Source organism: Pongo abelii, chromosome 2 (genome assembly GCF_028885655.2).
Source record: "Pongo abelii isolate AG06213 chromosome 2, NHGRI_mPonAbe1-v2.0_pri, whole genome shotgun sequence".
Taxonomy (NCBI): Eukaryota; Metazoa; Chordata; class Mammalia; order Primates; family Hominidae; genus Pongo; species Pongo abelii.
The window spans coordinates 117796799-117823293 of NC_085928.1; the positions used below are offsets into that span (position 1 = coordinate 117796799).

Below are 26495 nucleotides of genomic sequence, written 5' to 3' on the forward strand. Positions count from 1 at the left end.
ATAATGTTGGATTGACAGTTGACTCATTGTCTGGGTTTAGCAAGATGTTATCTCTAAAGTTGCTGATATAATTACATTGCAAATTTGTTTGGCCTTCTAAGATTTAAAATATTAATAAATATCACATTGGTGACTGTTGTCCATAAGTTGGTGTTCTTCAGTTGCCTTTAATTTAGTGTTTTGCACTTATGTTGAGCTTTATATTGTCAAACTAATTGTTTCTTCCTTTAATGGATGGCTGCTGTGTCTGTTAAGACCTGTCTTTGTTAAGCTTCGGGAAGTGATTATGTCAGAACTAACTTTTGATTACACGGCTGATTGTAAGTGTTGCTGCTTTTAGAGACTATCTGTATGTGCTAAAAGCTCCTAATGAATATAGTAAGCTTTCATGTTTTAATCAACAGAAATATTTATATCTGATAATTGTGCCCTAGAGTAAAATTTTAGGCCTATATTACTGAGTTTATCTATTTCTACTGATTACATTTCCTGATAAGATGATGGTGCTCTTCTTCCCTTAGGGTTATTTAGACTCCTGAGATCTTACAAAAGAAGTTTTAATTATAAGAATTTCCAGCTTGCAGAAATACCAGTGTTAATTTCTGCTTCTGCCAGTGTGTGCTCCTTGGAGGAGTTGGAATATGCTGGGTGGTGTTGGCTGGGCTCTGGGGAAGGAAGTGGGGAAGCAAACAGGAGCTGGAATAGTGATGTTGATGATTAGACCAGCTCACACAGGGTGGAAGGGCACAGGCCAGGTTATTTATAGCTGATGGCTGAGAGATTATATCCAGCAAAGAAAGCTGGGTGAGCGGGATGGGGGAAGGGACTGAGGAGGTGTCAGACATGAGCATTGAGCACGGTCATTTGAGAACATTTCTTCCAGAATAAGAGGAGGAGAAGGATGTGTTCCTGCACTGGAAACAGAGTGGAAAGGAATGAGCAGGGTGGGCATGCTGCTACACCTCCACTAGCATATAGGATGTTCATGTCTCCAATTCTGCTACTGCCCCCAGACTAGCTGTTACAGCCCTGGAGTGCTGGGAGCAGAGATCTCTGAAATCCAGGAGAGATGGTGGTGGTGATGGTGGGAACAGGTCTCAGCTTGGTCAAGGACAAAGGTTGTACCCTCTTTCTGGCCTCCTGCTGGTTCTAGGAAGAAACGGGCTTGTCTGTATATTTACTGGTGAATATGACTAGGACAGGGCAGTGACTGGTGTCCCTAAGGGTGGCAGGGAAAATCTAGAAGGATAAAGAGTAGCCGGCCACACTTCCTGCTCATTCTCCCTTTACCATGAACCTTTTCAATCATTTTCTTGGTCTGAATTCTGTAAGTTCTTTTTCTCTTCTATTTTGCTATACAAGAAGGACTCACTGATTATTGCTATGGTAGTCACTGGTTCAGCAATGCATAATTCTCCTTGATCAGCAAGATTTCTCTTCCAACAGCTTCAATTTCAATCTCCTTTCCCTTAGCTTCCAAGACAGAGGTATTCATGTCTTCTCATTAATAGTCCAAGTATTCATGAATGTATTTATACCCCAATCACATTAATTAAAAAAACTAGTAACAACTATGAAGTATACTTAAGCTCTACTTAATAAAATAAATAAATGTGAATTTCAGCAATAACATGAAATTACCAAAGAAAAAGTACAGTGACACAAGTCTTTAGGTCATTGGCCAATTTTGATCGAGTCAGTGAGAATGCTGTTATATAAGAGATTGAACTCCTCTGGAGAACTGCGGGGTATATTCCTGTCAGAAATCATTGCAGTTATGACTGTAGGTTTACATTGGTAAGACAGGCTCTCAGTATCCATTTCAGCAATTTCCAGGACAATAATAGTATCTGTACACTCAGTGAACTTATGTATTTCCAGTGTTTGGCCACATAGGCAGATTTTACAGGAAATTTCTCAAAGTCTTCAAAATTGTAGATACTGGATCATCTTGAGGATTGAGGTTTTCCTTCCTCTGTAAGTTCCTTTCGAAACATCCACCTAAAAGGATAGGTGTCTAATAAGTTACTGTCTGTAGTAAATTATCAACAACAAAAACAATTTTAAAGCATGGTTCCTATTTATCAACTTGGTGGATATCTTCTAAAACTGTGACCTCATTTCATCAAGGAGGACTGAAGTTCAGGTCATTTGGTAAAGGAACATAACAGCACCTTCCTTTAGTCTGCTTAATTCCTGTGTTCGTGTATGTTATCACCTCTCTAAAAGAGTATATTCTTGTGAGCCATTTGAGGGTCTAAGATTAACTTTCTTAAAACTCTTTAAGGGCATTCGGTTGCTCTTAAGCTGAGGAAACAGCTTAGTAAATCTCTTCAAGTTTCTGAGGTCTAAGGTCTAGTTGTCTAATTGCAACAGAAACCCTCAGGTTCTGGTTCATCTTGTGGAAGTCCCACATGTTAGGGGTTATGTGAGGGGAGGGAGAAGAGAAGGAGTGACGATTCCGCAGCCATGGTCCCAGCAAGAGATGATGGTGGCTTGGTCTTGGGGACTGCAGTAAAGATGGGGAGAAGTGGTCATCCTAAGGGTAAAGACAAGACTTGTGAGTGGATTGAATGCGGTGGATGAGGAAAGAGAAGACTCAAGGGTAACAGATGTTTATGACCTGAAGCTGGATCAGTCGTGGCCCCATCTTTCTAAAGGAGGAGGGTGGTTTCTGTGTAGTTATGGGGATAAGAGTCTGACTGAGTTAGGATAGAATGGAAGGTGGAATACTGTAGACAGTGTGTATAGACACCTCTTTCAAGGGTGTGTGTGTGTGTGTGTGCACGCACAAAGGAGATCATAGAAATGGACAGTAGCTAAAGAGGGATGCAGAGAAAATAAGGGTTGTGTTTTTTTTTAAGTTGGGAGATATGACAGCATCTTTATGTGATGATGGAGCCATTCTCTGGGTTGGGGAACTGTGGGAGAGAAGCAGGGTCGAGGTGAAATCAGTTTCCAGCATGTTGAATTTGAGATGGTCATCTGATTGGATGACTAGGTGGTGAAGTAAAGTGTACTGTGAAATATGAGGCTATCAAGTTCAGGAAACACCTACAGTCCGAAGTCCATTCCTTCATCAGCTGGGCTGGCCACCTCTGACCAGACACTGGACTAAAAAGAGCATTACAGTGACTTCTTTGCTCAGAGCTGCCATTAGCTTCCCTTCACATTCACATTCAGAATAAAAGCCAAGGTCATTTCCATGGCCTGGAAGGTCTTATATGATGTGGACTCCATCTTCCTCTCAAAGCCACTCTCCAGCCACTCAGCTCCTCACTCGCCCTGCTCCTGCCCCTGCTTGCTACATCAAACCATGCATGCCCCTCGGCCTTCGCATTTGCTGTTTCTTCTACCTGAAAACTTGCTCCTCACATCTTAATATGGCTCACCCCTGCCTTCTTTCAGATGTTACTTCCTCAGTGAGTCCTTCCTTAACCACCTTATTAAAAAAAAAACAACCCCTGCCACTGTCTGTGCCAGCATTGCCAGTAGAATTTTCTGCGATGATGGAGATACAGATTTCCTGTATCTGCACGCCCAATGTGGCAGCCTCTAGCCACATGGGCAGTTCCTCCTGTCTAAGGAACTGCATTTTAAGTTTCATGTAAAAATCAATAGCCATGTGTACTTAGTGGATACTGTACTAGACAACGCAGCCCTTATCCCACTTTTACTTTTTCATAACGCTTATCACTGCCTGACATTACATATTTATTTGAATATTGTTCATTAATAGAAAGGAGGCTTCATAAGAAAAAGAACTTTGTCTGTTTCATTCACTACTTTATTCTTAATATTGCAAACACTGACTGGCAGATGGTAGGTGTGTAAATATTTGTTGAATGAATATGAGATCTTAATTAAGTAGAAATAAGCAGATGCAATAAACAGACACCAAAAGCATTTTATGAGCCTGCCATGTGACAAGTCCCAGGGAAGACCTCGTCCTCACTGATTTTTTTTTCAGTCATACTTTTGTATTATGGTATGTTTATGTGTTTGTGTGTGTGTATATATATATATATGGTGTATGTACATATATTTTGAGACAGTCTCACTCTGTCACCCAGGCTGGGTGCAGTGGTGTGATCTCAGCTCACTGCAACCTCCGCCTTCCAGACTCCTCCCACCTTAGCCTCCCAAGTAGCTGGGACCACAGGTATAAGCCACCACACCTGGCTAATATTTTGGTATTTTTTGTAGACATGAGGTTTCACCATGTTGTGTAGGCTCACTTCAAACTCCTGGACTCAAGTGATCCACCTGCCTTGGCCTCCCAAAGTGCTGGAATTACAGGCCTGAGCCACTGCACCTGGCCTGTGTTATGGTATATTTTGCTGTCGTTGAAATATAAACGGATTTTAGGTATTGGCATTTTAATGTGAATTGGTTTCTAAGATCATTTCATTCTTCACAGCCAGTTGAAAATGGACCTTGGAGGGAAAAAGTACGAGAAACCATGAAGGATCAAGTAGGAAGGTGGCAAAGATAAATAAACTTTATCCATGTCTTAATCCTTAAGGGAGCCACTTGTTGTTTGGTGTGTACTCTGCTTCCATCTTCTGTTCAGAGATGAGAATTGCAAGATCACATTTAAATTGAGGTACCGTTGAAGGAGAGAGCAGAGTTAATTGTTAAGAAAAATAAAGATTCTTCTTCTTGAAGCTTTGAGATTATCCAGATGCTATCTGAATGCCTATGTAAATAATGTAGATCACTTGAATTCCAAGCATGACACTTTGGTGTGGCTGGAAAAGGATGATAGATGCAGACAGATAACAGTCATTACAGTGCCACGTAAAGTAACCTCTTACACCCCTTCAGTTAGGGAACAACCAAAAATGAGCCCCAGCAGGAACATGGCCCAGAGCAGCGAGTTTAGCTAGGCTGCAAAAGAGATACAGGGAGATGTGGGGTGAGGGCAAAGTGAGATGTGTGTAAAGGGGGCTTTCGTACCCCACCCCACCACACAACCCGGGAAAACCCTGAAAGATTTTCTCAGGCAGGGACGCTGAAGTGGGTCATTTGATGGGGTCTTTGGCTGTCTTGATGACCACCCAGTGCCTGGTCAGCCGAGAGTCCTGAGGTCCTCCGCTCTGATCAAATCACACCTGCTGTGTGGCGTTTGTGCTGGGCATTCTTGGTTAAGAAAGGCATCATGGAGGCCATCCAGAACTTTACTGTGCACACAGACCTCTCTGAGGTCATGAGGAAATGCAGATTCTGATTCAGGGGCTCTGGGGCAGCTGAGAGCTGTAACAAGTTCACAGGAGAGGCTGATGGTGCTGGTCCAGGGTCCAGGGGTTGCACTTGGAATAGGGATGAGTGAGGGAGGGTGACCAGGAGACCAGGTCCTGTAAGGATTCACCAGAGCATTCTTGGTTGTTGTATTAGCCAGAGTTCTCTAGAGAGACAGAACCAATAGGATATATGTTTATAGAGATGTATGAGAGGGGATTTATTAGGGGACTTGGCTCACATGATTATGGAGACTGAGAAGTCCCATGACTGGCTGTCCGCAAGCTGGAGACCCTGGGATACCAGTAGCATGGCTCAGCCCAAGTCTGAAGGCCTGAGAACCCAGGGGTTACTGGTATAAGTCTTGGAGCCCAAAGGCTAGAGATCCTGAAGTTCTGATGTCTCAGGGGTAGGGGGAGGAGGGGGTGCAGAGAGAGAGAGACAGAGAGACACCAATTGCCTTTTCCCTACTTTCGTTCTATCCAAGCCCCCAGCCAGCTGGATGCTGCTCATCCATATTGAGGGCAGATCATCTGCACTTGGTCCACCTGGATTCACACACCAATCTCCTCTGGAAATACCTAACAGACACCGTCCCCCCGCCCCCCACCAATGATACTTTATCAGTACTAGGTATTCCTTAATCCAGTCAAGTTGTCATCTAAAATTAATCATCACAGATGCTAGCTTGGAGAAGCCAGAGGTGAGCTGGGGATCACAGTACTTGCTTCCCGTCTTTGGAGGGATGCGTTCTTATTCAGCATCACTGGAGAGGGCAGATTTAGAAAACAGGAGTGGGAAAGGAATTCTGAATCAACATCGGGGTGAATCTCCTCACAAGCTAAGCTTGCCATAAATGGGATGGACTACAGCATAGAGTTGTGGAGTCTTTTCCATTTTGAGATTTCATTCAGACGTGAATGATAGTCTGGTGGGAGGATGTTTGAGACACGTTTTTTGTTTGGGTGGAGGTTTGGGTTTGATGGTATCAGATGTCCCACAGATTCTGGGAAGAAGAATTATTCTAGGACAATATCACTCATTTAATTTCAAGGTTTAAGATAGGAACTGTTCTGAAGCCAAATATGTGAGGTGCTTGTTGCAAAAATAAGCCAAAAAACTTGCAGACAGTGTGCGACCTTAAATGTAATTAAGCTGCTTAGGTAGAGGAAATAAATGACAACACTGAACAATATTAAATAACTCTTGACAGCAGAAGCTGGAGACAGAAGAATTAAAAACATCGGACCATCTGGGGCCACTTTCTGGAAGAGACAAGTGGCACCACTTATCTTAACCGCCGCCTCCCCGCCAAGTTCTGCTTATGCAATTGTTGATGCTCAGAGGATGATCCTGAGATTGAAAGAGAAAAGCTATAGCATGAAGAAACTAGAAGAGGCATAATATATCTCACATAGGTCCATATCATACTCTAAAAACAGATTTGGCATTTTGAAAATATATCCTTCAGTCTCTGGATAGTTAACGTAATAAATTTTCAAAGTAAAGTGTGAGTTTCCAAAACATTTAATCTGTTACAAGCTCAGTGGAGCCAGGTTTTGGAATTGGGGGCTTCCATGAGGAAGGTAATGTTTCACTTATTTCACAATAGGAACACACTTCTTACTTTGGTGTACTAAGTCAGCCAAATGCTTTATTTATTTTTAAGACTAATTATTTTAAGATGGAGCTTCATCCTTTCACCCAGGCTGGAGTGCAGTGGCTCGACCTCAGCTCACTGCAACCTCCATCTCTGGGGTTCAAGTGATTCTCCTGCCTCAGCCTCCTGAGTTGCTGGGATTACAGGGGCCCGCCACCATGCCCAGCTATTTTTTTTTTTTTGTATTTTTAGTAAAGATGGGGTTTCACCATGTTGGCCAGTCTGGTCTCAAACTCCTGACCTCAAGTGATCCACATGCCTAAGCCTCCCAAAGTACTGAGATTACATGAGCCACCGTGCCCAGCCAGTCAGCCAAATGCTTTTATGCTGCTAATTTATAAATATTTGTGAGAGACATATTTTTCCAGCAGTCACCCAGCAACAATGATTAATGTATATGATCCATCTGGTCATTCTAGGTATCACATTATTTTGTTTTCCTTCCCTTCCAAACAAGGTTTTCTTAAATTATTCTGGTAATTACCCTGTTGTCTCCTTTTGGGCTATGTCAGTTTCTATATGCAGACTGAGCAGAATTTCATTTTAGTTATAAATTTATGACTTTCCATTTGGTGAGGTTAATTATGGAGACATTGATTAGATTGTCTGGTGGTGACTGGGGCTCAGCAATTAAGACACATGCTGCTTATGGAGATGTAAGCTCATTGGCAGAAACCAAAGCAAGTGTGGAGAATTTATTCTGGTCTGGAGAGACAGGGGAAAGATGGCTCCACCCTGCCATTCTGGGTGTTGCCCATGGCTGTGATGGGTCCCAGGGAGAGGCAGAGTTCCTCTACTGCCCACCTGTCCAGGCACTGGTAGGAGCATTGAGAGCCTTTGCCCCAGTTCCAGGAGAGATGTGAGGGTGTATGCCTGCAGACAAGTTGATAATTTCTCCTACAGCTGTGGTGGCACTAATGAGTCTCCTGCTTGGATAAGATTGCCCAAATTTATTCTAGTAAGTTTTCACACAGTGGTCTAATTAACTGCTTAGTTCACCTTTGGTCTGAGCAATCAGCTTCTACCATGAGAAACAGGGCCTTACATGTGCAGGCACAAGCTAGTTTGGAAGGAAGCTGGAGTATCGACTTGTGTCTGATTATTTAACCTTCCCTCAAACTGGAACTTATTTAATGGCAGGCGGCACCGATGCATCTTTTACTTGCTGCAAGATGTGCTGGGTTTGCACCCTCATGGTTTGGTTTTTCATGTGAAATTTAGTCTTATTTTTTCTAGCATAGTGACCTAAATACTTGCCACGCTTACCTCTTGTGATTAGTTTCTTTTAGGTTAAGATGCAACAGTCATAAATCTTGTATCAAATCCCTTGTTGGGGAAGGAGGACAGGACATACTAACTTGGCAATGGGATTTGGCTTACCAGAGATGAGAAAGCCAGTCACCTGGACTTGTTTGAAAGAGTGAGACAGGTGGGATAAGTTTTGAATGGGAAAAAGGAGGGAGCATTTGAGATTCTGTATTCATTCAGAGTGAAGGTGAGTGTGCCTTTTCTCTATTGTAAAAATTGACCAATTCTACCCTTTTCTAAAACCTGGTAGAGGTCCAAGGCAAACTGGGCCTTTTGGTCACTCTAGAGCTATTACTTTGCTAGGCAGATTACAGACATTGAATGAAACTCGTGACATAAGCCTATTTGCTGGAAACTGTCACTCCCATTCTCCCCTCTTTTATTTTGAGACAGGGTCTTACTCTGTTGCTCAGGCTGGAGTGCAGTGGTGCAATCATGGCACACTGCAGCCTCGACTTCTCAGGCTCAAGTGATCCTCCTACCTCAGCCTCCCAAGTAGCTGGGACCACAGGCATGCACCACCATGCCTGGCTAATATTTTTACTATTTGTAGAGGTAGGGTCTCCTCGTGTTGCCCAGGCTGGTCTTGAACTCCTGGCCTCAAGTGATTCTTCCACCTTGGCCTCCGAAAGAGCTGGGATTACAGGTGTGAGCCACTGCACCTGCCCCCCCCCCCCACCTTTTTTTTTTGAGATGGAGTCTCACTCTGTCGCCCAGGCTGGAGTGCAGTGGTGTGAGCTCAGCTCACTGCAAGCTCCGCCTCCTGGGTTCATGCTATCCTTCTGCCTCAGCCTTCGGAGTAGCTGGGACTACAGGTGCCCGCCACCAGGCTGGCTAATTTTTTGTATTTTTAGTAGAGACGGGGTTTCACCATGTTAGCCAGGATGGTCTTGATCTCCTGACCTCGTGATCCATCCGTCTTGGCCTCCCAAGGTGCTGGGATTACAGGCATGAGCCACCGAGCCTGGCCCATTTTTTTTTTTAACAAATGAGAAAACAGAGGCTCAGATGAGTAAAGAAATTTGTCCAAGACCATCCAGCTGCAAGTCTTGGAATTGGAATTGTTCAAAGACTCCTGGCCTGTTTGATTCTTAATCCCCCACCCCTCCCAATGAGGGCCTGTATTTAACATCTCTCTCCTGCTTATTAGTTTACTTCCTCATTTTTCGTAACTTTTAATTTTTGTGGGTATGTATTAGTCCGTTTTTATGCTGCTGATAAAGAGATACCTGAGACTGGGAAGAAAAAGAGGTTTAATGGACTTATGGTTCCACGTGGCTGGGGAGGCCTTCCCACAATCATGGTGGAAGGCAAGGAGGAGCAAGTCATATCTTACATGGATGGCAGCAGGCAAATAGAGAGCTTGTGCAGGCAAACTCCCATTTTTGAAACTGTCAGATCTCGTGAGACTGATTCACTATCATGAGAACAGCACAGGAAAGACCCGCCCCCATGATTCAATTACCTCCTACTGGGTTCCTCCCACAGCATGTGGGAATTGTGGGAGTTACAATTCAAGATGAGATTTGGGTGGGGACACAGCCAAACCATATCATTCCACCCTGGCCCCTCCCAAATCTCATGTCCTCACATTTCAAAACCAATCATGTCTTCTCAACAGTTCCCCAAAGTCTTAACTCATTTCAGCATTAACTTAAGAGTCCACAGTCCAAAGTCCCATCCAAGACAAGTAAAGTCCCTTCCACCTATGAGCCTGTAGAATCAAAAGCAAGTTAGTTACTTCCTAGATACAGTTGGGGTACAGGTATTGGGTAAATACAGCCATTTCAACTGGGAGGAATTGGCCAAAACAAAGGGGCCACAGGCCTCATGAAAGTCTGAAATCTAGCGGGGCAGTCAAATCTTAAAGCTCCAAAATGATCTCTTTTGACTCCGGGTCTCACATCCAGGTCATGCTAATGCAAGAGGTGGGTTCCCATGGTCTTGGGCAGCTCTGCTCCTTTTGCAGGGTACAGCCTCTCTCCCGGCTTCTTTCACAGGCTGGCATTGAAAGTCTGTGGCTTTTCTAGGTGCATGGTACAAGTTGTCATTGGTTTACCATTCTGAAGGCTGGAGGACAGTGGCCCTCTTCTGACAGCTCCATTAGGCAGTGCCCCAGTAGGGACTCTGTTTGGGGGATCCGACCCCACATTTCCCTTCTGCACTGCCCTAGCAGAGAGTCTCCATGAGAACCCCGCCCCTGCAGCAAACTTTTGCCTGGACATCCAGGTGTTTCCATACATCCTCTGAAATCTGGCGGAGGTTCCCAAACCCCAATTCTTGACTTCTGTGCAATGGCAGGCTCACCACCATGTGGAATCGACCAAGGCCTGCATCCTCTGGAGCCACAGCTCGAGCTCTACGTTTGCCCCTTTCAGCCATGGCTGGAGCAGCTGGGAGGCAGGGTACCAAGTCCCTAGGCTGCACACAGCATGGGAATCCTGGGCCCAGCCCACAAAACCACTTTTTCCTTGTAGGTCTCTATGCCTGTGATAGGATGGGGTGCCATGAAGACCTCTGACAGGGCCTGGAGACATTTTCCCCATTGTCTTGGGGATTAACATTTGGGTGCTCATTACTTAGGCAAATTTCTGCAGCTGGCTTTAATTTATCCTCGGAAAATGGGATTTTCTTTTCTATTGCATTGTCAGGCTGCAAATTTTCCAAACTTTTATGCTCTGTTTCCCTTATAAAACTGAATGCCTTTAACAGCACCCAAGTCACATCTTGAATGCTTTACTGCTTAGAAATTTCTTCCACCAGATATCCTAAATCATCTCTCTCAAGTTCAAAGTTCCATAAATCTCTAGGGCAGGGGCAAAATGCCACCAGTCTGTGCTAAAATGTAGCAAGAGTCACCTTTGTCCCAGTTCCCAACAAGTTCCTCATTTCCATCTGAGACCACCTCAGTCTGGACTTTATTGACCATATCACTATCAGCATTTTGGGCAAAGCCATTCAACAAGTCTCTAGGAAGTTACAAACTTTCCCACATTTTTCTGTCTTCTTCTGAGCCCTCCAAACTGTTCCAATCTCTGCCTATTACCCAGTTCCAAAGTCACTTCCACATTTTTGGGTATGTTTTCAGCAGTGCCCCACTCTACTGGTACAAGTTTACTGTATTAGTCCATTTTCATGCTGCTGATAAAGACATACCCGAGACCAGGAAGAAAAAGAAGTTTAATGGACTATGGTTCCACATAGCTGGGGAGGCCTTCCCACAATTATGTTGGAAGGCAAGGAGGGGCAAGTCACATCTTACATGGATGGCATCAGGCAAAGAGAGAGCTTGTGCAGGCAAACTCCCATTTTTAAAACTGTCAGATCTCATGAGATTGATTCACTGTCATGAGAACAGCATGGGAAAGACCCACTCCCATGATTCAATTACTGCCCACCGGGTTCCCCTCACAACATGTGGGAATTGTGGGAGTTACAATTCAAGATGAGATTTGGGTAGGGACACAGCCAAACCATATCAGGGTACATACTAGGTGCATATATTTTTGGGGTACATGAGATGTTTTGATACAGGCATGCAATGCATAATCATTACTTCATGGAGAATGGGGTATCCATCCCCTCAAGCATTTATCCTTGCGCGATTACTTTTGCACCAACCTAATACAAACAATCCAATTATACCCTTTTAGTTATTTTAAAATGTGCAATTGAATTATCATTGACTATAGTCACCCTGTTTTTCTATCAAATAATAGGTCATATTCATTCTTTCTAACTTCTTTTTGTACCAATTAACCATCCCCATCTCCCCCTCACCCCTGCCCCATACTTCTTCATTTTAATTCCCAGTCTTTTTCCTTTCTTTTTTCCCTCTGCCCAGCCTTTGCATTGCCCAGAGGCATTTTCTAATGCTCATGAAAGCTAGTCTGTGCTCAAAGTATCCTTGATCCTTGTTCTAAGTCAATGCTGTCTAATAGCCCTTTCTGCAACAATGGAAGTGTGTCTATCTGTGTTTCCCAATATAGTAGCCACAAGCCACAAGTGGCTTTTGAGCACTTGAAATGCGCCTAATGCAGCTGAGAAGCTAAATTTTAAATTTAATTTTACTTAATAAATTTAAATAGCCACTTGTGACAATATGGTACTACCATATTGGACGGCATAGTAAATCTAACTCATTGGTTCTTTAGTTGAAAATGTGAGCCCTTGTCATTGAGGTCAAGTTAGCTTTGTTGGTGTTGGGCTAAGCTGTAATCTCATATAGGTTTATGGTTTGCTTTTCTTGACTTTGCATGCCTGTTGTTGCATTAGTATCCCTTCTTTGTTCTAATCACAATTTTGGTGGTTTGGGGATTTTGGTTTCTTTCAGGTTCAGCGAAATGAGGACAAATCTACTACCTTGAAATTGGCTGATTTTGGACTTGCAAAGCATGTGGTGAGACCTATATTTACTGTGTGTGGGACCCCAACTTACGTAGCTCCTGAAATTCTTTCTGAGAAAGGTAAGTGTTACACATCGATCTGTGGGACTCTAGTTCCCTTACTAACAAATGTTTCATTTGTAATATTTACTGGTTTTCAATATGGAATAAATCTCAGAGAATTGACACTTAGGCTTGGATTTGGACTTCAATGAAAATATTTGAAGTAGGCTTGACCAAAGCATGAGAGCTTTCTCCTCATCAGGGCTGCCCTTGTTACAGTCAATGGATCAATGTGTGTGCGTGTGTGTGTGTGTGTGTTTAGTGTGTTTAGGCAGGACAGTGAGATAAAAGATGATAGAGAACTGGGTGGGGAACTCAAGCAAGCAAGGCCATTTGGGCTACTGACCCAAGACTATCTCTAATAGGAGAGAATTGAAGCAGTCCTTATGGTACTTGGTTTAAAAATTTCTTCACTAACCTTGCATTTAAAGGAAAAGGATCCCATTTTCCTCCATGAACTCTATGAATATTTATTACCTACTTGTATATTATGCAAGGATCCAATGAGCTGTTTTAGTGACAAACTTTCTAAAACATTTAAGAAGGAAATAATAGTTATGATATGGCTCTAAATACATGAATGACTATTTGACTACTGTGGCACTCCAGGAGAAACCAATTTACCCACCATTGGTAAGATGGGAAGACTCTCATTGGGTTGCAGGGTTGGTGACAGGGAGAAGGGATGGACAGATAGCTTCCCAGCAGCAGAAGCATCAGGATAATTAAGATGAGGAGATGGCCAGGGATGGTGGCTCATGCCTGTAATCCCAGCTCTTTGGGAGGCTGAGGCGGGTGGATCACCTGAGGTCAGAAGTTCAAAACCATCCTGGCCAACATGGTGAAACCCTGTCTGTACTAAAACTACAAAAAAATTAGCTGGGTGTGGTGGCACATGCCTGTAATCTGAGCTACTCAGGAGGCCAAGGCAGGAGAATTGCTTGAACCCGGGAGGTGGAGTTTGCAATGAGCCAAGATCGTGCCATTGCACTCCAGCCTGGGCAACAAGAGTGAAACTTCATCTCAAAAAAAAAAAAAAAAAAAAGATGAGGAGATGAAAATATGCATGAGGTCAGGTGTTAGAGACATGGAGAAGACTAGCCTCAATGGACCAGAGAGAAACACAATTGGTTGGTGTATTAGTCAGGTTTTTCTGTTGCTATAGAAATAACGAAGGCTGGGTAATTTATAAAGAAAAGAGGTTTACTTGGTTCAGGGTTCTGCAGGCTGTACAAGCATGGTGCCAGCCATCTGCTCTACTTCTGGTAAGGGCTTAAGAAGCTTACACTCATGGTGGAAGGTGACAGGGAACTGGCATGTTACATGGTGGGACTGGGAGCAAGAGAGAGAGAGGGAAAAGGTCCCAGACTTCTAAACAACCGGATCCTAAGTGAACTACCTGAGTGAGAACTCACTTGTCACCAAGGGGATGGTACTAAACCATTCATGAAGGATCCACCCCCATGATCTAATCACTTCCCGCCAGGCCTCACCTCCAACATTGGGAATCACATTTCAACATGAGATTTGGAGGGGACAAATATCCAAACTATATCAGTTGGGTAGGTTGAGCTTAAATTCTCCACAAATGGGAAGACTGGTTAGAGATGTTTAGACTTGGTGTGGCATCAATGAACTGGATAAGAGAAGAAAAGAAAGCAAATAGGCAACACGAACTCTTGGGAAAACCACATATTGGTGGTAGCACCAACTAAAACAGGGTGTTGGAAAGGATAGCTCTTTTGGGAGATAGGGGGATGGGGTGAGTTTAATTTTGAATACACTGACGTTGTAGCGATATCAGGATGGATAATGGAGTTGTCCACTCGGCAAGGAGGTGCAGCTGTGAGCTGAACATGTGGCTTTGAGACTCCTCAACACAGAGATAGTTGATAATGGGCTCCTTGGTGATGCCAGGAATGAGAGCCAAGGACAGATTCTTGAGGAGGCCAAGAGCTCAGGGATGAGAGAAGGAAGGAGGGGTCAGCAGAGAAAAAGCTGAGCAGCCCAGAGAGGATCTGGAAAGTGCATTGCCACAGAGGCCAAGGGACATTTCTAGGATTGATGAGGTCCAGGAAAATCAATCCCTCTCAACAGTGAGATGGTTGAGAACTGAGAAAAGACCAAAAGGGGTCATTAGTGACTTATTCTTTTAATATTTTCCTGCAGATTTGTGTTTTGACAAACTTACTCTGGGGCTTAATTATGAATATCTAACTTCTAAATTACAGTGGTCAAGTGTTTTCTTTTTCTAACTGTAAAAAGTTAGAAAGTGTTTGAAAATGTCTATATTGCTGTGATAAGTTTTGGGAGGACAATGTGTAGTATGTATCAAAAACCTTTACTGTATATTGCTTTGTCTATTTCATTGCTGGAAGGTTATTTTAGGAATATAATCAGACATGTGCACAAATATTTAGTAAATGCTCATCAGAAATTTCTTTACAGTTGTAAAAAAATTAGTAAAAACTTAAATTACACACAGGGATTTATTATGTAAAGGGGATACTAATAGTTATTAGAAATCATTTTAGTAAAAAATATTTTTGGTATTTTTCACAGGAAATTCTTATGTTGGAAATGCCATTGTATAATATTCGGTAAATAAAATAGAGTATAGGTGCAATGTGATCCTAATTTTATTTAGAAAAGTAAATAAAAATTTTATTTAGAAAAGTATACATGTCTCTATATGGGTGTGTGCGTGTGTGTGTGTGTGCGTGTGTGTGTGTGTGTTGTGTACCAGTGTGTGCACATGTGGGGATACAGCTAGTAAACATCAGTCTTTTAAAAATCATTTAAAAAGCCAGTAAATGATATTTTTTAAGTGAGAGAGAAGGCAATGGATATATAGGAAGTAGAGATTGCTAGTGTAGACTGGGGCTTCTCTAACTACCTCCAGTGAAGGGTCAAGTTTTAAAGTTTCCAGTACAGTGTGGACTCACGGTCCTGCTGCATGTGACTAGAACACATCTCGTGCCACATGTGACTCACTACATGTGTTTGACAACGCCTGAACTGATGTATGTGCTGTTCAATGAGATGTGCCCTTCAATCATGCAACTGAGTGTCACAGTCTTGTTAAATTGCTGTAAGAGTTTCCAAACACTTGCTTTCAATTTCTGTGCTCATTCTATTACAGACCAGTAATAAGGCATTGCAAAGTGGCAGTGATCCATGGACCACACTTTGAGTAATGATGGTGTAGAGTCCTTATGTATAGGAGTTAGCATACATAAGTATAGTTATATAGTTATATATATAGTATATATAGTTATGTATAGTTTGGAAGTGGCTCTTGGTTGCTGAGAGCTGGGATCCTGTAAGACTTAGATCTATTTAGAACCACAGTACTCCATCATTTATTTCATCACCTTTGACCCTGCCTTGTCTCAGGTTTGCTTGTGTCTCTGCCTCTGTCTGCGCAGGTTATGGACTGGAGGTGGACATGTGGGCTGCTGGCGTGATCCTTTATATCCTGCTGTGTGGCTTTCCCCCGTTCCGCAGCCCTGAGAGGGACCAGGACGAGCTCTTTAACATCATCCAGCTGGGCCACTTTGAGTTCCTCCCCCCTTACTGGGACAATATCTCTGACGGTGAGATTTGGGGCTTCCTCACACAGCAGAGGAGGGGAATGGGTTTTTCAGATCAGATGTGTAGAGGACCCACCACTGTGCCGGGTGCAGAGTTGGACTGTCAACATGTCATGTCTCAGCCTTTACTTCCTCAGTAGCTTCATGTAGGTTTGTGTAGCACTCTGAAAACATGGCTTGCTTTGAGATTTAGTGAAAAAGCCCAACCACCAGTTACAGTCACCAAGTACTTTTCCTTAAGGCAATTCAAGAACCTCAGAACAGAAAAATATCAGAAACATTGTAACTCTCCTTTGGAAAGAGAAAGGCCATCTTATATGCAGAAGTGTTTGTGAATGGAACAGAGTGAAAATGCTTATTTTACACATGCATCACCAAGGGTCCTATAGCAGCACACTTGAAGCACAGGGGCTCTGCAATGAAGATCTCAGTTATTTTTTAGTGACTTGGAGCATGCGTGGTCCTCTCTGCTTTTGGCCTTCTGTTCCATTTGATTCCAAATGAAATCCTTCCCCTTGTCTCTACTGATTTGTCTGTACTACTCACTGTCCTTGTAAAACTGGGAACTAGATAATTGGGGATTTTGAGTCTTTAGCTTAAAAAGTAGAATAGGAGGCTGGGTGTGGTGGCTCATACCTATAATCCTAGCACTTTGGGAGGCCCAGGTGGGAGGATTGCTTGAGGCCAGGAGTTTGAGACCAGCCTGGGCAACTGGCGATACCCCTTCTCTACATAAAATGAAACAAATTAGCCAGGGGTGGTCCCAGCTGCTCTGGAGGCTAAGGCAGAAGGATCACTTAAGCCCAGGAGTTTGAGGCTGCAGTGAGCTATGATTGTGCCACCACACTCCAGCCTGGGTGACAGAGACCCTGGTTCAAAATAAAAATAAAAATAAAGTAGAATAGGAGTGATAACATTTTGTTTTTCAATTTTCCCTAAACATGCTATTTAATTTTAGTTATTGAACTGCCTCCATCCCTAGCCTTTATTTCCTCACTGGGATTGGAGGATGAGGGAAGGGAAAATCTTCATTTTCCCCCCTTTAAATAAGGTAGGGAGAGGGTGGCTTGTCACAGTAGATGAGGATCTTGAGCTGACAAGGCAGTGGCAACTGGGAATTGAGGGACTAAAAATCATTTTAGAAAGTTCTATGCAGCACTCCTTAGATTTGGGATGGGTGGCCCCTGTCCTGGGCCCTGCTCTAGTCACACCCTTCTCTACAGCGTGAGGAGAGTATGGGGCCTAGGGGATGTGCCCCCAGAGCCCAGGTACCCTCTTCCAGATCACTTCCTTAGGGCCCCTGAATTCCCTGTCCAAATGGCCCAAGCCCACATCCAAGGTTTGTGAGACCTCTTTCCAGCCTCTTCCCACTATGCCATAAAGTGGCCAAGGAGTGGCTGTCTGGAGGGGGTAGACAGAGCTTGGACATGTTGGCTGGGGTGTCTGGTTGTCCACACTTGTACACAAGAGTCTGAGGATTCTCAACTTAAATCTGGCCTTCCAGCCTCTGAGTCATTTGAGGACCCTGAGGGAGTGATGTGGCAGTGGTGGGGCTGGGGCTTTTTGGGGCAGAATTTTCCCAGCTTGAATGGGGTGGTGTAGGAGGAATCTGGGCCTTCTGTGCTCAGGAGGTGGCTGGACATCTGGTTGGGGGAGCGGTGATTGGTGGGTAAGCAGCTGGTCTTGAGTAAGAGGCAGCCTTCAATAAAGGCAAAGAACAACAACAACAAAAAGTGGATGTTTTCTTCTTGTGCATATCTTGAGTGATTGGAAGAGCAGGCTCAATGAGCCAGGCTGGGAGAGCCGGCAAGCCAGGGGGAAATCTCTTCTGCTTTCTGCCTGCTGCCAGGGCCACCAGTTGGGCCCTCATTTCTCTAAAATCAGTCATGGTCTTGGGCAGAAAATAAAATTATTTTTGAATTTGCACTATTTACTTTTTAGATTTCTTTACACGGTTTTCAGTTTTGTCAATGTGAAGGCGTATGTATTGACTTGGAAAGATTGAACGTATTTTATTTAACAATGTGTTAGTTTTGATTTGAAACCTTAAAGTATGTAGATGTATAGCATGTGGTCTCCATTTGTTCCTTTGCTCTGAGTGCCAGGGATGTTAAGAGTGGGCCTGGCCCTGTGATTCTAGAGAAATGAAGGAACGTCCTCTCAAGCTGTGCTGTCCAACATGGTAAACTCCCTCCCTGCTGCCATACGTGGCTATTTAAATGCAAATGTAAATTAACTCAAAGTAAATCATATAAATATTCACTTCCTCAGTTTCACAAGCCAGATTTCAAATGCTCAATAATTGCAGGTGGATAGTGCAGATAGAGAATGTTCCTGTCTTCTATTGGACTGTGCTGCTCTAGAATATGAAGGAGGCTTTCAGCCAGCCATGGTGCTGACGTGAATGTTTGTGTTCTTATTTCATGTATGGGGAAGAAAAATTCAGAACCACCTGCATTCATCACATTTTCCCCTTCTCTCATTCCAACAGCTGCCAAAGATCTGGTGAGCCGGTTGCTGGTGGTAGACCCCAAAAAGCGCTACACAGCTCATCAGGTTCTTCAGCACCCCTGGATCGAAACGGCTGGCAAGACCAATACAGTGAAACGACAGAAGCAGGTGTCCCCCAGCAGCGAGGGTCACTTCCGGAGCCAGCACAAGAGGGTTGTGGAGCAGGTATCATAGTCACCGCCTTGGGAATCTGTCCAGCCCCCAGTTCTGCTCAAGGACAGAGAAAAGGATAGAAGTTTGAGAGAAAAACAATGAAAGAGGCTTCTTCACATAATTGGTGAATCAGAGGGAGAGACACTCAGTATATTTTAAAGCATATGAAAAAAATTAAGTCAATGTTAAATGTCACAACATATTTTTAGATTTGTATATTTAAAGCCTTTAATACATTTTTGGGGGATAAGCATTGTCATCAGTGAGGAATTTTGGTAATAATGATGTGTTTTGCTTCCCCTTTGTAACCAAGTTTATTCTGTACTACAGGAGTGGTGCTTACCAGGGTCTAAACTCCCCCTGTGAGATTAATAAGGTGCATTGTGGTCTTTCCGTGTTAATAAAATGTGCTCTGAATAACAGAAGTGGGCCTGTATTCTGATTACTTCTTTGTGCTGGTGATGACAGCCAGGGAATGAATTATAGTTCAGGCATATCTCCTGAAGCTGATGTGACTACATATAGATGTGAAGGACACTTGATTATTTGACAAGACCTGTTTATTTAGGATGTACTAATCTTGGTCTCTTGCATTTCAGTCTTACCAAAAATCAGTTTTGGTGCAGTCTGAGACATGGAAAGAAAAAAACAAACCATTGAATCATTCTTGCTCCTGCAATACCGTTATACTGCTTTTCAGCCCAATTATCCCTGAGCCTGAGTCATTTTTATGTGAAGTCAGGCACTCAGGCTGTGACTGTGTTAACATTTTCAGATCACAAGGGAGCCATTTAGTACATTAATATGTCAGAAATGCAGTAAATGCATTACACTGGGGCTCAAAAGAGCTCAGAGTTCAAGCACATTTCTACCTGCAGGGCATACACCCAGGACACATTCCAGATTTCTGTGCTGAAATATTGGTCTTTGCAGATGATTCTGGGAGTATGTGTGAGCTGACGGCAAAACATATCCTAATATTTCCCAAATTGACCTTCCTAGATTATGAATGACCTGGTCAGTAGGCCACAAAATCTAGTCAAGGGTGTGGCTTTTTCACGTCTACCTTCCCTAACAGTTTTGGAGCCATCTGGGTGGAGGGGTGTGTTAGTTAGGAAAACAGGAACAGTACTAGAGAATTCAACATAAGGAATTGCTTAATCAGGTTTTGGAAAATGGAAGAAGCACAAAGGAGGCTCCGGTATAATTTAGAGATAGTAACTGCAGGAAGTGGCTCCTGTTCTTAGGTGGAGAACCAAGGGAAGAAGTTGGGGTTATTAGAACCTAGAGATTGAAGGAGAAATTTCTTGTAGTGGACACTGTAGTATGCCACTCAAGTCCTCCAAGACTGAAGGGAATAAGCTGCTTGGGGTGCTGCTGGATGACGGCTGTCAGCTTTCAGCCCTCTACAGGAATTACCCTCCACTGGAAGAGACACCTTTCAGCTCCCTCCTGAAGCAGGCCATATCAAATGACTAGTCCATGTAGGGTATGGTGGCTCAGCTCCTTTGTCCCAAATAGGGACAATACTGAAGGGCCATCCAACTACGGACCTGCTCATGGGGGTTGGCTGAACTGTTGGTTGAGACTGCATCATAGCCCACCTTCTCCCTTGCCCAATCCTGCTTCTTTCCTTTCCCTTCCAGAGGTAGTGATCCTGAGACCACTCCTTAATAAGCCTTTTGGACACTAATCTGGATTTCAGAGTTGGCTTCTCAGGAAACCAAACCCTTGACACCCCCTAGAAACTTGAAACCACATCAAAGAAGTACCAGCTGGTGCTTTAACCTCAGAAGCTTGGAGAAGGGGCCCTGTGGAGCAGGGACTCAGACCCCTGAGGAGAGGGTGCTGCCCAGCAGGCAGTGTAATGGGACTCATTCTGAACACGTGAAAGAGGCTGGAAGCTGGATTCAGTTGCTACTAGAACATCTTTTGATAAAGACACCAGCAACCTTCATTTCACTAAATCCAAAAGAGAATTTTCAATCCTCAAATTAGCATCACTTGACCCTATTGACCACTTTCTCTTTGAATAATTTCTCCTGTTGACTACCATGATGTCACATTTTTCTGTTTTTTTTTTTTCTCCTATACCTTTGGATCTCTTGTATAGATTCAGTCTTCTTCCAGTTGCTAAAAGCTGTAGTTCCATCCTTAGTGGCTAGGGAAATGCAAATTAAAATCACAATGAAATATCACTATACACCCATTAGAATAGCTAAAATTAAATGGCTAAAATGAAAAGACTGACCTTACCAACTACTAGCGAGGATGCAGAGTGACTGGAACTTCCCATACATTGCTGCTGGGAGTATAAAATGGGACTTCTCCTTTGGAGAATGGTTTGGTAGTTCCTTTAAAAGTTAAACATGTACCTACCATATGATAGTCCACTTCTAGATGTTTACCCAGCAGAAATTCAAGCATATGTCCTATGAAGACTTCACAATATTTATTGGTGCTTTATTTGTAGTAGCCCCAAAGTGGAAACATCTTTTTTTTAAATTTTTTTATTATTATTGTACTTTAAGTTTTAGGGTACATGTGCATAATGTGCAGGTTAGTTACATATGTATACATGTGCCATGCTGGTGTGCTGCACCCATTAACTTGCCATTTAGCATTAGGTATATCTCCTAATGCTATCCCTTCCCCCTCCCCCCTTGAATGGGCATGATTTGGTGCATGGATAAACAGATTGTATATCCACACAATGAATAACAGCCACAAAAAAGGGATGAACTATTCATACACGAACAACATGGATGGACCGCCAAAGAATTAGGCTGAATGAAAGAAGAAAAAAAAGACTACATTTTGATTATTTCATTTACATACTATTCCAGAAAATACAAGTGAATCTATAGTGACAGAAAGTGATCAGGGGGTTTGCTGGAGATGGAAATGGGGAGAGGAGGGACAGAAGGATTGTAAGGGAACACTTGGTAGCTTTGGGGATGAGGGACGTGTTCATTTTCTTGAATGTAATAGTGGATTTATGGGGGTATATATGTCAAAACTTACCAAATTGTACACTTTTGTTATGTGCAGTTTATTGTGTGTCAATTATACCTCAATAAAGTTGTTAAAAATATAGTTGCAAGTCCTCAAAGTTCAGTCCTAGACTCTATTTTCACTCTATTTCACCTGGCAACTTCATTTACATTCACTATCTATTTGTAGATGAGCTTCTCCTTCTCTGCCCCCAGTTATGTTTCCATCCAAGGCTTCTCTAAGTTCTAGGCCCACCTTTCCAACTGCCTACAGAACATATCCCTGCACAGCAATCAGAAGTTCCTCTACGCAGAATGCACAATTATCACCTCCAAACCTGTCCTTCCTCTATTTCTCCCTATCTCAGGGAATGGTGGTGTTCAGCAAGTTCAAAACACAGGCATCACCCTTGATACCTCACTCTCTGACTCCTGAATCAGTCCCTCCCCATTGATTTACTTCCTCAGTGTTGATTGGATCTGTCCACTAAACTTCCTTAGTTTCTCTTCCGTTGGACGTTTAGGCTGTTTCTCAGTAATTTTTTATCCTTACAAACATGCTGTATTTACCATCCATCCTATATGCATTCTTTGCACATGTGTAGGAGAATTTCTTTTCTTAGAAAATCTCCAGCTTGGTCAGATATTGCCAACTTGATTTTGAATTAATTTATCCTCCCATAAAGAGTGATGAAAGCTTCTTTTCTCTCATGGTTTACCACATGGTTTTGCTTTTTATTACTCAAATGATAATATTTGAACATAATTGAGAAACAACACAGAAGCTGTGTTGTTATTACAACAAAGCTGTGTTCAAAACTTTGACAATTGTGTAGTACTTAATATATAGCTCTTGGAGTGAATTCCAGTGTGTATCTCATTTCCAACCAGAACAACGGCACCACTGGCTATGATTCTCAGCCCTACTTTACAGATGGGGAGACTGAGGCTCAGAGAAATAACCTGACTTGCCTGTCATCACTTGGTTTACAAAAAATGCCAGCTGCCAGATAAGCCCCGCAGTGCAGAGTGGCACCATCCCTTCAGTTCCCAGCCTCTGCTCTGTGTCTGATCCTGCAAGGCCAGATCCCAAATACCTATGGATGAACGATACTAAAAAGACTCCTTTCTGCAACAGAGGTACTTTTTCTAGAGGCTCCTTTAACTCCAGCCCCAGTCCTTCCACTTCATGAGACCTGGAAGGCTGTGTTTGAAATCAGTGGCCCGTACTGTGGGGCCAGGGGCATCGCATGCAACCCAATCACCTATAGATTTGTTGGGAGTTGATGGTGAATGTGGAGGTGGCTTAGGAGTCATGGTTGGTCCTTCCAAGGGGGACACTTCCAGTGGAGAAGCCCCAGGGGTGACTGTCAAGTGACTTGTATTCTTTCTAGGGCTTGGCTCCAGAGTCTCCTGAGTTGGGCAATCATAAGGCAACTGCTTTGTGTTTCTTACCTGCTCCAGGTGGCACGGGAGTTTCTGATTCTCTCTTCCCCTGAAAACTCATGACACTGATGTGGAGGCTCTGGTTGCCTTATTGATCCCTGAAGCACCCACTATTCTGATCCTGCCCTGGGCTGAATTGAGTCTCCTCACTCAGTCGTATCTTTCTCCGGGGAAGCTCACATCCAGTAACTGGTTGATCTGGGTTAAAAAGGTCCAGTCCCCTTGCTTCAACTCAGGACAGCTCCATAGGGCCATGCTGTAGCTCCATGTGGGATCAGATGTGGCCTTTGCTTCAACTAGACCACAGTTAGCTCCTGCTTCTGCTCAGTCCCACGCCATTCATACCTTCTTCCCCAGCAGGTGCTGACACAGAACAGTCCCCAGTAAACTTCCTGCACACACGCCTCTCTCTCAGTGTCTGCTTCCCAGGGAAACCAGCCTGTGACTTTCTCACAGCCAGTGAGAATAAGCAAGAGGCCACTGAACTTGGGGACCATCTAGCCCCTCTTGACTGGAATGGACCCGCCTAATGATTGGCTGCCCAGACTGAGGCTGATCCCGGAGGACCAGGATCAGCTCTGGGCCCAGGGCTCTCTGAGTGAGTGCACCCTTCTGGCTTTGAGGAAGCTTTTAGCCATGTAATCCAGGGTACCAGCAAACTCAGAGGGTTTGCAGAAATAATTCTGGTTTTCTTTATTCAAAAGAGCGATTAGAATGAGTTCCAGTGTGTGAGCAAGACTGGCTGGGCCTGTGTGAGTAATGAGGGTCCAGCTGTATAGCTGTGCTGAGGAGTGGAGAGCAGCTCACCCAGGTAGTTCTGGATGCTGCTGGCCAGAGTGGGAGGAAGCTGAGCCTACCTGGAGAAATCTGGAGACACGAGTTTCTCCCAAGCAGACCCTGAGACAAGGACATAGGCGGATAGTTTATTTGGGAGGCAAACCCAAGAAGTGTGGAGAAGAAATGGGGAAATGAGTCCAGGAAGAGAGGAAAGCCAAGAAAGAGTGCATTCACATGTGAGGGCTGCTGTGGCCAACTGGAGCTCACGTCCACTGAGAGTGCTCTCGAACACACTTCAGAACTGTCTCATACTGGGCAAGAAAACTGGAGTTGTATCACCAACTACTGTCCTTTGTTCTTTGAGAGTTTCTCTTGGTGTATGAACTCCCTGCCACTTCTGTCCTGTTTCAAGCCAGGCAAGCTTCCAGTATATGCCAGGTCCTTGACATTTTCTCAGCGAATCCTCAAACAACCTCATTGTATAGGCGTTATTATCCCACCCCAGCATCTCTTGCATGAATGACCATCATTAGAGTGAATTTTAAACAGAAATTTAATCATGTCGTCCTCAGCTTAAGATGGCTTCCCATTACATTTTAGAACTCAGGCTGCCTCCTCACCATGGCCTAGAGGAGAAAAATGGCCTGGCTCTCCCTACCTCAATGATTTCATCTCCCACCGTCTCCACATGCTAGCTCTGCTGTAGTCCCACAAATGCTTCTGTGGCTTCTCAAACACAGCCATTTCCTTTTGGGGCCTTTGTACTGATCATTTCCTTTCTCCAGAATGATTTTCCTCCAGGTCTTTGAGGTCTCAGCACAAATACTGCCTCCCCTGAGAGGTGGCCTCCCTCAGATGCTGTCCCATCCCCTTGTTTCATTTCCTCCAGTGCACTCCTCAGCCTCTGAAATAATCTCGTTTATTTTGTTTGTCTACCTGTTTACTCCCCACCACCCCCTTTCAGAATGTAAGCTTCAGGAGGACAGGAAGGAACCTTCTCTGTCTTGTTCCTTTTGTATTGTCAATGCCTAGAAAAATGTAGGGTCACAATAAATATTTGTTGTATGCATGAAGCAATTCCCAATGTATCAGTGAGGGAACTGAGGCTCCAAGTCACACAGGTCATAAATGGCAGAGCTGAGATCTGAACTCATAATTGTCAAAGACTGTGGATCTTCTCTCGTTGCCACCCTGCCTAGGAAACCTGGAAAACTCACCTCTCTCCTTTCCTGTATCTTGATCCTAAGTTTTAGCATCCTGCCTTTAGTCCCGATGTAAAATCTCCAGGGTCATTCCTCTATGGCAGATACTAATGGCTGAGTTTCTGAGATAGAATCTCCATTGCTGTTTTTCCTTAAATGAATTAATATTTTTTCACATTTTAGAATTTCTTCAATTGGAGTGCATTTTACTGTTGATGAATGCTTAATATTGTTTCCTTTTCCCCTTGAAAGACCTTATTAAACCTAGGGTGTATCTTACAGTGACAACATCCTAGAATCTGGAAATAGATTGTGGTGAAAACCCTGTAGTTGTTTTCCAGAAAGCAATGATAGTTGAGATAAATAGTGGAAATTTCTCTCTTTCCCTTGGGTTGTATTCTTTCTGTTTTACACAGGTACTGTGCAGAGTAGCATCAGATATTTATTTTGTTGTTAATGGTATATTGTTTTTTTTCCATGTCTATCTTCCTGATAGAATCTTGGAATCAAATAATAAAAGAACATAAAGATATATCTAGATTTGTTCTGACAAGTTTCATATCTCTGAATATACTCAGAGAGGAAAATTTGACCTTAAGAAAAATTACATTGAGAAATCCAGCTGCTATCAGAAAAGCCATTCAGCACAGAGAAAATGATGTATCTTCTATTGTGGTACCTGTGTAATTTATGTCAACAGGAAGCCAATAACTTCATCATGATCTGAAAGTGAATTTCACTTGTGAGATCTTGGGCTCTCTCCTGATCTGATAGAAAGAAGCATGCTGTATACATTCTCAGCTCTAACTTCCCAAAAGAACTTTGGTGGGAGGTGAGGTTAGGGGAAGACAGATGGCTCTCAGATTGCTCTCATTTCCTGTCAGTCATCATCAAAGGCTCCCAGGCATTTGACAGTGAGAGATTTATGCAGGAGCATCACGGAGGTAACTCTGGAAACAGAAAGCATGATTTTAATAGGAATTCTTCCTAAACCTCGGATGTCATTTTAAATTGACATGTTTAAATTGATATGTTTTCCAGCAAATACAGATTCATGCAGTCTTAATTCAATCTGCTTAATTAGCCCATTGACCTTGGTTTCTCTATCGGATATAGCAGGTGTTAAAATTTGTCTGAAGCCACAGGTATGCAACAATTATTGC

The 26495-nt window shown here is 43.4% G+C and overlaps 1 protein-coding gene across 1 annotated transcript in view; it reads left to right on the forward strand.

Annotated features, from left to right (window-relative positions):
• The window catches only part of DCLK3 (doublecortin like kinase 3), a 49900-nt gene extending 30564 nt beyond the window's left edge, over positions 1 to 19336 (forward strand). Inside the window, exons 3-5 of the mRNA XM_009239228.4 lie at positions 12543 to 12675; positions 16086 to 16253; positions 18742 to 19336. Coding sequence (XP_009237503.2) covers positions 12543 to 12675; positions 16086 to 16253; positions 18742 to 18935 — 495 coding nt within the window. The 3' untranslated portion in view covers positions 18936 to 19336. The remainder of the gene's footprint in view (positions 1 to 12542; positions 12676 to 16085; positions 16254 to 18741) is intronic.
• The last annotated feature ends 7159 nt before the right edge of the window (positions 19337 to 26495 follow it).